This window comes from Symsagittifera roscoffensis, chromosome 5, assembly GCF_963678635.1.
Source record: "Symsagittifera roscoffensis chromosome 5, txSymRosc1.1, whole genome shotgun sequence".
Classification (NCBI taxonomy): Eukaryota; Metazoa; Xenacoelomorpha; order Acoela; family Convolutidae; genus Symsagittifera; species Symsagittifera roscoffensis.
This window is the reverse complement of record NC_087066.1, coordinates 11,456,410-11,466,915: the sequence shown is the minus strand read 5'-3', so window position 1 is coordinate 11,466,915 and position 10,506 is coordinate 11,456,410. Positions and strand designations below refer to the sequence as shown.

The 10,506-nt window shown below is 35.6% G+C and overlaps 1 protein-coding gene across 1 annotated transcript; it reads right to left on the bottom strand.

Moving 5' to 3' along the window:
* Positions 1–2,568: 2,568 nt before the first annotated feature.
* LOC134846104 (PRKCA-binding protein-like) lies at positions 2,569–10,500 on the bottom strand. Its single transcript, XM_063863319.1, has 8 exons — positions 10,338–10,500; positions 9,680–9,857; positions 8,817–8,978; positions 8,058–8,208; positions 7,606–7,759; positions 3,873–4,157; positions 3,214–3,406; positions 2,569–2,882 (listed from the first exon to the last, which is right to left on the bottom strand). The coding sequence occupies exons 1-8, from the start codon at positions 10,479–10,481 to the stop codon at positions 2,653–2,655; spliced, it is 1,497 nt and encodes a 498-aa protein (XP_063719389.1). The 5' UTR covers positions 10,482–10,500; the 3' UTR covers positions 2,569–2,652.
* Between the last annotated feature and the right edge of the window lie 6 nt (positions 10,501–10,506).

Below are 10,506 nucleotides of genomic sequence, written 5' to 3'. Positions count from 1 at the left end.
TTTTTTTTCTCGCTACTACTTTTTTTCCTGCAGATCATTATTGAAGTCGTCAGATACTACATGTTTAGTAGAATAAGCAATTTTTAGAGATTCTAGATAATAATCAAAGTCATTTCAAAAAAGATTCGATATTATAGTGAAGGGTTCTGTATTTTTATGAGTTTCGCTAATAAAAACATCATTACCCTGTTCTACATATAAAATTTGCATCAAACATTGATAACTATATCTTTTTTATGTATCTAATTTGCAAAGAGCATGTCATGTTTCATCCATGTTAATTTAGATGTATATCAGCTGCACTCAATTTTTTTTTACATGTACTAATTGTTATCATCAAAATTATGAGACATTTGTCTCACGTTTGGAGCAAGTAATCTATTCCTCTTTGTTGAGGTATTTTTGGTCTCAGCGAACTAAACAAAAATTGTTTCTCGAGGTTTTATTGCTAATTAAACCCTTCTTCAAACAGAATTATAGCCAAGATATCCAGGACTTTCCAAGTTTGAGTCTTTCCAAGTTTCCATCTATTCATCTTTTTAACAGAAAAATCTTTCAGCGCTAGAGCTCAGTATGGAGCTGATAATTGCAAAAAATTTTGATTTTCAAAGAACATTGAGTTTCCTAATCAGTTCTTTTCCTTAGGAGATCTACAAAAATTTCAGCTGAAAATCTAAACAATTTTGGCAATTCAAAAATGCAAAATTGCAAAGTTGCAAGTGTCCACTGTTGCAAGTACAGAGAAACACATTTTCACTCTGATAAAATTACTTCTCGCTTCTCAGTCCTCTTTTTCAACGTTTCCATAACACGAAGGGGCTCATATATATCATCTGTATTACATTTACTATCTTTGCTTGATCTTTCACTTTTTTGAAGCCTAGTACACTTGATACTTTTCATCAAATTTAATGAACTTAAGAATGAAGAAACACCAAAGGCGTTAGAAAGTATATTAGTCCCAGTGTGTATAGTTACAGCTGCGAAAAAAAACTGCGCAATAATTAGGTATTTGCAAAACCTTTGAAAAAAGTAATTTTTTTAACATATTTTTTCTGTATTACGTTCATTAGAAATTTAAAAAGCATAAAAAATTACTCCAAGAGATAAATATGAGGCAGGGGTGGATTTAGGGGGGGGGGGCGGCAATATATACTTGCTTTAACGGAGCCAAAATATACTTATTTTAAGGGGGGAACGCGCGCACGAAAAAATGCCATTTTTTGGTAAAAATTTTCCAAATAGTGCCTAAAAACGCCTTTTTGGCCTGTTTTTTTTCAAAATATTGCCTGCGGCACAGACAATTTGGCCAAAACAGGCACTATTTAGAGCTTTGGGAGAGCTCGGAAAACCAATTTGGTCGACCTAAAAAAAAGTCGACAAAATTTCGAACAATTTTTGAAAATCCGGGCCCCCCCTCGAAAAAATTCTAAATCCACCCCAGATATGAGGCACTTTTAATCTCGATCCACCGTGCCTAGATCCACCACAGATCCACCTAGATCCACCATGCCTGACTTTATTGCAATAAATCAAAGCAAAAAATTTTCAATTTTTTTCTTTTAAATTTCTGAAAGAAACAATCTTATGTATTTTTTATTAAATCGATTCAAAAATCCTATATTGCAAAGTTTGAAATCAAACGACTTAAGTTAGAGAACTTCATGTATACAAAATACTACATCACTTGACAAAAATATTTCGCCATTTATCAGAAATTCTTCACATAAACTGTTACATATATAAAAGTCATGACAATTTTTTTGTTTAATGAGCTAGAAAAGAGACTAAAACTAGGAACACACGCAGCAGCTTGGTTAAACAACGATTTGACTTACGGTTTGATACTTAATTATTTACTTGATATAAATGAACAGAGGACTTTTTAAAATTTTAGAAAAAACTACACTTGAGATCTCAAAAGATAATTTCATAAAGTTAAAGATCTCTACATTTGTCATTTTGCTCAAGTATTTAGCTTTTTTTTTAAAAAAAGACGTCAGAAAAAAACACGAAAAAAATAAAATAAATAGAACTAGTTGATCTTATTCAATTTCACTAAGTTCGAAATACAGCTGTGACACAATTATGAGCCTTCCGATCAGATCATTGTAGGTTTAACAATTTGAAGGCCAGTTTTTTTCTTGAAATGTCTGAGACTTTTGAAAAAGACACGGCATGGAATTTGAAAAGCCCAAAAATATGAAATTTTTATTCTATTTGCTCAGCACCGTTACCGGCGATTATCACTTCTTTGCTTGTTTTTTTTGTGCTTATCAAAGTACTATATTTCAGTTCAACAAAAATAATCAAAATAATAATAATAATAATCATAATAATAATCATAATAGTAATAATAATCATAATCATAATAATAATATTAATCATAATAAACATAATGATACTGAATTAAAACCGCAAGGCGGGGATAAGCTGCTCTTAGTAATTGATAACAAAGTTAATAAAATAAGCTTAAGAACCATGACTCTGGATTAATCGAGTATTTAAATGTTTGTAGCTTGTCAACCAATAACAGGTTCAAATTATTTTTAAAAATTACAGGTTCTTTAACCAAATAACCAAACATAACTCGCATATAGTTTTCATAAATATCTCACAAAAAGGGTTTTGTTCGCAAATAAGCTCAGTTTTTCAGTCTAATAGATTTATGTTTTCTAATTTTTGTTCAATTCCATTTGAACTGTTTCCTGGTCTGTGGCTAGTTGGCAAAATCGAATTTGGGTTTGGGTTGGCCTGACCCATTGAGTTTGGGTTCAAAGTTTGGTCAAAATCAAACAGGTTCACATCTCCGAACATATCTTGGTTGCTCATTTGGCCTAGAGAAGAGCTTTGCGGCTGTGAAGTGAAATCGGCTAATTGATCTAAACAAAAACTGATTTCTCTCATTATCTGTTTGGCTTTCTGAAGTTTCAAGCAAGTTTAATAAATACTTCAAGTTACCGCCGCGAAATGTTTTTTTATTAGATGTCAAAAAGAGTTTTTTTTTATTGCGATCAACAAATTCAAAAAAAGGCACGGATATACAGGTTGTTTAAAATATCAAAGAGAAAGTATTTTTTTCATTTCTTCATTATGACATACAAGAAACATTTCGGCTATTTTCTGATATGAGAAATGCTGCCTTTGCCATCAAGAAACGAAATCATTTTTTACCAAAATTGATTCTTCCTCAATGACAAAGCACTTTTTTACCGAGTAGAAACGTATCGCAGCCAGTGGTCGGGAGTCCAGCAGAGGTGTCATTCTCCATTATGTTCTTCGCATTCACTTCAGTCTCTTCTGGGTAGTCGTCTTCTAGAATGTTCTCGTGGTCTCCCTCTCCATCTCCGTCTTCAGAGAAGTCCCACTTTTTAGAACAGGTAAGAGTACTCCTCATTACATCAACCTAAAAATATGCAGACAATCAAGGAGCACAAAAGGTCTATTCTCATGAAAAAAAAAGAACACCTGCACGAAAGAACTCAGAGATACTTGATCTAAAATGACTGTGTTGTTTGCCAAAAAAGCAAAAAGAAAATCTTTTTCATCTGATTTTCTTTTAAATAGGTAACGTTTTATAAAAAATATTCATGCTTCTTTGGAGAAAAATTGCCATATTGTCTTCGAATAACAAAAACAGCACTTGAAATTTTGAAATGGCTGAGTATTGGTCAAATTTTCCCCAACTTCACCCCCCAGTTTGTAATTATATTTAAAAAAATGATTATTTGCAAACGAATTGAGTTCCTCCACTGCGCAACAATAATAGTTTCTTCCCTGCCAGGCCCCCCCTACATACACACACACACACACACACACACACACACACACACACACACACACACACAACAACAACAACAATTGTAACTCACCTCAATTGGAAATACTGCATTGGCCACCATTTGGTCTCTGCAATCGTTGTTGTACCTAGACATGGCAGCCACAAATCTCTGCAGCTGGTACACTATATCTTGAACATGCTTATTGTCTAATAATTCGATCTTCTCCAACACGTCCGCCCTCAAGCGGGCGAAGCGGGCGCGTGCCTCCTGTCTGCATCTGAGCACTAGTCTGTACTCGTAGTTTCCTGTCTCCACTCTGTAGAGGGGCTCGTTTAAGGAGGCGTAACTGTATTCTTCGTCATCTAGCTCTTTAACCTGAATATATGAACAAGTTTAAGCAAAACTTGAACGATATTGGAGATGTATCTGAGGTTTTCTGGACCAAGTTAACATTCTCCCCTAACGTTACTAATGTTAACTTGATCCGATTTTCTGAGGCTGGAAGTGCTCAAAATGTTGTCAAACATTTTCTAGGTAGACGTTGTAACTATCAGAGCTCTCTTGAGCCGCTTATAAAATCAGTTAAGCTAATATTAGTGAACGCAGACTTCCGTTTTTGAATATCATTTTGAGCATTTTAACGTAAAATGTCATTTTTTGCTCGCACACTTCTAAAAAATGGAAACTTGTAGTGTCGAAACCACCTGTAGACAAAAATTTGGGCAGTTTTGTTGAAAAAAAACATGTGGTAAAACGCTACAAATAGAGGACCTTTCCGAGGGCGAGGGTTCGGATTATCCCAAAGGAAGAGGACATTTAGTAATTTATACGTTTCTCATTTCGTTTTATACTGAGGACATAAGTTCTGAGCACAGTTTATCCGACAGCAAAAAAAATGTTTGCTCATTAAGCTTTTCTTTCGACCAGCAACTTTGTTTTCTGGAATCCTCTCAAGAGTGCCGTTGAAAATTAGCTGAAGTTTTGCAAATTTTTGTAAACTCTATTAACTGATTCTCAAAAGCTCAATCATAATCGTTACTATTTTGAGTTTGTTATGATGATTATTATGATTATAATTGTTATTATGATTATTATTTTAGTTCCGACCATTTGAAAAATGTAAAACAACTTTGTATTCGGGTGTTTTTTTTGTCCTCCACGCAAAATCAGGCACCACAAATAATTATCGTAATGGGTCGAGCGAAATATTATATTGAAGCCTTTTCAGTCTGTAACGCGATAACTCGCAACAAAAGACAACTCCAAAAAAACTCATATAAATTAGCAATTACGACAACTCGCAAAACGCGCTAAAACTCAAAAAAAAACTCGTAAGATAATCCTTAAATTACCTTAAAACTAGAACCCGTAATCATCCACTAAATATCAGTCAAATTTAAATCTAATTCAAAGCAATTATTGGGGAAAAATATGAGTTTTTTGTTCAGTGAACACCAAAAATTGAGTGTAAAACCTTGATTGCATTAATGGTATACCATCTTTTGGTTTCTGAATATGTTTCTACTCAATTGATTAATTTTATGTTGCAATTCACTACAAGTCAGCGCGGGAAACGAATCTTGATGTTTGAATATGAAAAAGTTCGATATATTGAAAAAAAAAACGGGTTAACAACCAGGAGATGCTCAAAAAAGACTTTGCAGTTTAAAACGGTCGGGGGAATGTACAAAAAAAAAGACATCCACAATTAGTTTTAAAAGTTCTCCACACTACTTGCACTACTTCTGGGGGGGAGGCAAAATGTAAATTTTCCAAAAAAACATCCTCGACCTATTTATCAAAACTCAACGAGCACCGTTTCTGAGGAGGGCACAGCAAACATGCCCAAACCTTACCTCGGTTGCGAGAAAAATAAACCAGAAACAGACTTTGGAATTGTGTCAAAGACCGTGGGGGACAAAAAATTTCCATGCAACTTCAAAACACTCTAATGGAGGGAGGGATTTCTTGGCTCATGACTCGGGGCCGGGGGATTCCGACAGGCTCCTTGAGATCATCATTGAGGCGAACTTGGATTATCTCGAGCGTTACACAACTTGGCAGACTGATGGCACATTTAAAAGTTGTCCCTCATCAATCTATCAAGTAAATACTATGCAATCTGTTATAAGTAACTGCTCCCTCCGAATGATATAATTTCTGTTGCAATGAAAAACTCAATAGCAATATCAACAAGCATTTTGTGTGTTACGTGACTTTATTCCTTTATTAAAGCCGACAGAACTTGTTATTGAACTCGAAAAAGCAGCAATTTATGCTTTCAAATCGGAGTATCCCACAGCGTCTATAAAAAAGTGCTTTTTTCCTTTTGAGCAGACCGATTGCCGAAAATTTCAAGAATTAGGACTGGCTTTTGTATTCAGAAAAGAAAAAGACTGGTCAAAAAAAGAAATCGTGTATTGCGGTGGCTCTAATTCTTGAATGCGAATTGAAGTTGGCACTAGAAGCTCTCTACGCAACCAAATTTGAGAATGATCAGCTCCAGTCATATCTCGATTATTTCGAAGAAACTTGGGTGGTGGAATATGTACGTAGAATTCTAGGAAAAGATCCAGATTTCAAAACAGCTAAATGGAAACAGTCAACAATGCGGTAAATGAAAAAAAAAACAAGAATTTGGCCGAATGATGGCATAGAGTTTTCCAACAAGAGTTTGGTCGAATGATGGCTTAGAGTTTTCCAACTAGGCATGGGTTATGCTCACCCCACTGTATCAAAGATCATTCAGCAATAAAGAAAAAGCCAAGTTTAACGGAAAAATGTCTGATTCGGTTGAAATCTGGAGAAAAGCCCTATAAAGTCCTGAATATGAGCAAGAGGGTATCAGAAACTCTTGAAAACTATCAAAACAATTATCTAATTTCGCAGCTGGAACCACTTTCATTTAACTTTGATCTGTAAAACAACTTTATGCCACAGTAATTTTGAGTTATCTTGTTTTGCCAGTAGTTAAGTAGTTTTTGTTGTAAAATTTCCCCGGTGTTTTTTAATTCATCCTTTGAACGACATTCAAAAATTTTTTTTTTAATTTTTCTGTTTTGAGAAAAACCATGCTGAAGTTTTTGATTTTTAGTCCAATTTCAAGCTAATAAAGTGAGGCTAAGCATTCTTACAAAAGCTTATTCATGCTTAATTTAAGCCGTGAAAGTTAACTTTTTTAAATAAAGATATTTTTCTGAGGTACTTGATCAAAAACTTCAAAATTCAAAAAATTTCTGCAAAAATTTTTTTGAAAAAGTGATTGAATTTTTTCGAGTTTGTCTAACGATTTAATTTTTTCGTTTTTCTAGTCATTTTTCGACAAAAACTGTTTTCCAATTGGTCTATTTTACTATGAATGTCGAACTTGCGTAAGTGTCAATTTTTTGTTCAGATCTTTTTTATCACACCACGCAGAAAAAAAAGGCCAATTTGAAAAAAAAATCATTTTTGTTGTATTTTAAGACTATGATCGAAGCATTTTGTTCTACTTGCAGAATGACTGGCTATCCTTGTGTTGATTATGACTACAATAACTATTATTGTTGCTACTATTATATTGATTATGATTATCATGATTATTATGATTATTACTAAGATTATGATGATTTGTATTATGATTCTTATGGTTATTATGATGATTACTATGATTTGTATTATAATGATTATCATTTTTATGATGATTATCAATGTTATTATGATTATCATTTTTTAATGATGATTATGATTTTTATTATTTTTATGATTGTTATGATTATTCTTTTTGTTGTATCAATATTACTATGATTACGATTATAATCATCATTATGAAATTATGACTTACCTTGAGGCAGAAGGAGAGATATTCGAACTTGACGTCAGCGTACTTCCTGATGGTGTGTTTGGTGTCTGGGATGGCCTTGTTCAGATACGTGTCAAGGTCACTCACCATTGGCTTCACTGTTCGCACCAACTTCACCCCAAACTTCTCCATGCTTCTAAAGGAAAAAAAACTTCAATTTGGAGAGAAACATAAAAAACACGTCCCAACACCCCTCCGGTACAGAGGCTTTCAATTTGAAATGAACCTTAGTTGGCTAGAAGCTACTTGAAAAAAAATTGTAACGTTTTTTTTTTCTTCTAGAACTGTAATGTTAATGAAAATGAATCTGAAACAAATAATAATTTATTTGGTAATATTAGCGAGAAACTCAAATACTTCAAACTAGCATATAGGCAGTCAGATGTTTTGAACTCAGTCGATTAAATGTGCAAATATCAATGTGGAGTGCCTACCTGTGTGCTTCTCCGTACTTGCGGAATCCCTCACTGGCACTGAACTGGGGCTCCTTGGCCCCCACCTGGGAGAACACCTCCCCCATCAGTCGGTGAGCCTGGGCCATCCTCAAATACCCCCACAACAGACCACGAGTGTTGTTCATCATTCCTGCAATGAATGGAAAACAGGTCAATTTGTATTGTTTATGAAGGAACTTTGATGATACCGCAATTACGACAATTGGCACAAATAAAAAAAAAATCAAAGGATGAAGAAACGCGAATGCAAATTCCCAGGTGTACTGCGTTGATTGCTACATCTAGTCTTGGAAATTGCTCTTCAGAAAGTTTTTATCGATAACGGGCACAAATTCATTGATAGAATTTTTTGAAACAGGAAACCAAAATATTGATTTCGGCTTTTTTCTAGTTTCCCGCCCCTCTTATAATCACAATATAAAGTCTATAAAAACTGCCTATAGGGTGATTTATTTACACGTAAAGAAAAAACGTGAAGCTTAGTTCACTCATTCACGCTGACATTTGTATTGCAGTTTGAGACAACAAAGTTCATTTTAAATATTTTTCCATACGTTAAATTTCAAAAAAAAAATTAAAAGTGAGAAAACTGGAAAACAAGAAAAATCAAATGAGGAGGGGGAGAAAACTGGGAGAGAGCCTCGATGCATTCTGAAGCATGTCCTTGGAACTCGCAGAGTCTCTTCTCTCTCTATCTCTTTCTCTCTCTCTCTCTCTCTCTCTCTCTCGCTCCCTTACCTCTGTATATGGCCGCTATCTTCTCCATCTCCTGCATCTTCTTAATGAGTCCATCATTGCATAGTATGGCCCTGCTGAGTCCCAGAGCATCTGCAGTGGATGAGCTCATGTTCTCCACCATCTTGTGCTTCATCTTCTTCAGCACTATGTCGAACGACTTACCTACACGCATGAACAAATGCATCTCAATGTTGAACTTTCCTAGATCTTAAACACTTCTAGATTTGAATTAATTTCCACAGATTTTAAATACCTTTCAAAGATTTTAAATCAAGTTGATTCAACATACGAGCTGTTCAGCTCTTCACAGAGAACCGCTGTTGTGCCCCTGGTTAGGAATAGCAAATGCACCTGTTAAGCCTATTTTCTGGGCTCGCCCTCAAGCAATGAGCCTCGAACATCCGACCTTTCGATTGAGAGGCGCGGATACATATGAACTCCACCACTGCTTCCAATTTAAGTAAATTGTTTAAATAGTTGCGAAAGTGAGAACAAGAGATTCTTGGAGAGATCAGAGCAAACGAACTTTAGTTTATACGCGGGAAGAGAATTGAATTCCTTGGTGAATTGAGGAATAGCTACACCTGCCATTAAAATTAGTTTTGAGAGACTCGGTCACATTGTAGCCCGACAAAAGTCGCGAAAATCTGGAAAATGAGTATTCAGAGATTAGATTCTCATGTTCAGATTTTCGCGACCGAATTCGGCTCGGACAGAATCGGTTCTCGGCTCGAGAAGATCATTAATCATCATTAGTTCTTGGGCCTCGACTTCAGGAAGGTCTTTAGTTTCGACTCAAGAAGATAATTAGAAACAAGTGACATACTTTTTGAATCCACTTGAGTATTTTTGGCTAGACTTGCCTTGACTGGCTTCGCAGGACAGTTTGTTGTATCCGATGGTCACTTCATTCCTCACATTCTGGATCATTCTGGCCACTTCCACTTTGGTCTTCCCTTTGACAGAAGTGGAGTTGACAGCCATCAACTCATCCCCTGCTTCCAGCACTCCACTTTTGGCCGCTGGAGTGTTGTCGAACACCTGTGGGAAACAAACCAATTGTCTCGTAATATTTGATGATTTGCTTGTCAAGTTTCGACGGATCTATTTTAGAAAAGATCACTTTTTTACAGATGACGTCTTGTCAAACAACTTTCGGGAAAAGTTTGAATTATGTCTGTACTGTCTTTTAGATAAAGATTTTTGAAAGCTGCTAGATGTTAAATACGTCTATTTATCAAATAGCTCTTTAGTTTTCGGCTGATCAAACGTTTATGAAATCTTCTCTTTCAAATTTGATCCATATTGGCGCCCAAGGCTTCTTAAGAAAGACTGAAGGGTCAGCCGGTCAGACTTCAGGGTCAGCCTTACTGGATGCCAAAAAAGTACCAAAGGGAGGCCCCTTTGGTTGCCAGGGGTTGAATCATTGAGAAGGGGACACCCCTCCCCCCAAATCCGCTTCTGATTCAATGCAGTAATTACTAAACCGCCAAAGCAGACTAGAATGAAAAACAGTCTTACCTGTACAATGTATAAACATGGACATAGTGGTGCCCCTCCCCCTATGCTGATGCCGAGGAGGTTCTGACTGTCCTTCTCAATGGAAACGGAGCCAGGCTGCAGACTCATTCCCAGTCTATCCTCCTCCGTCCAGTCAAAGTCCATTTGAGTCAGTTAAAGTTAATATTAC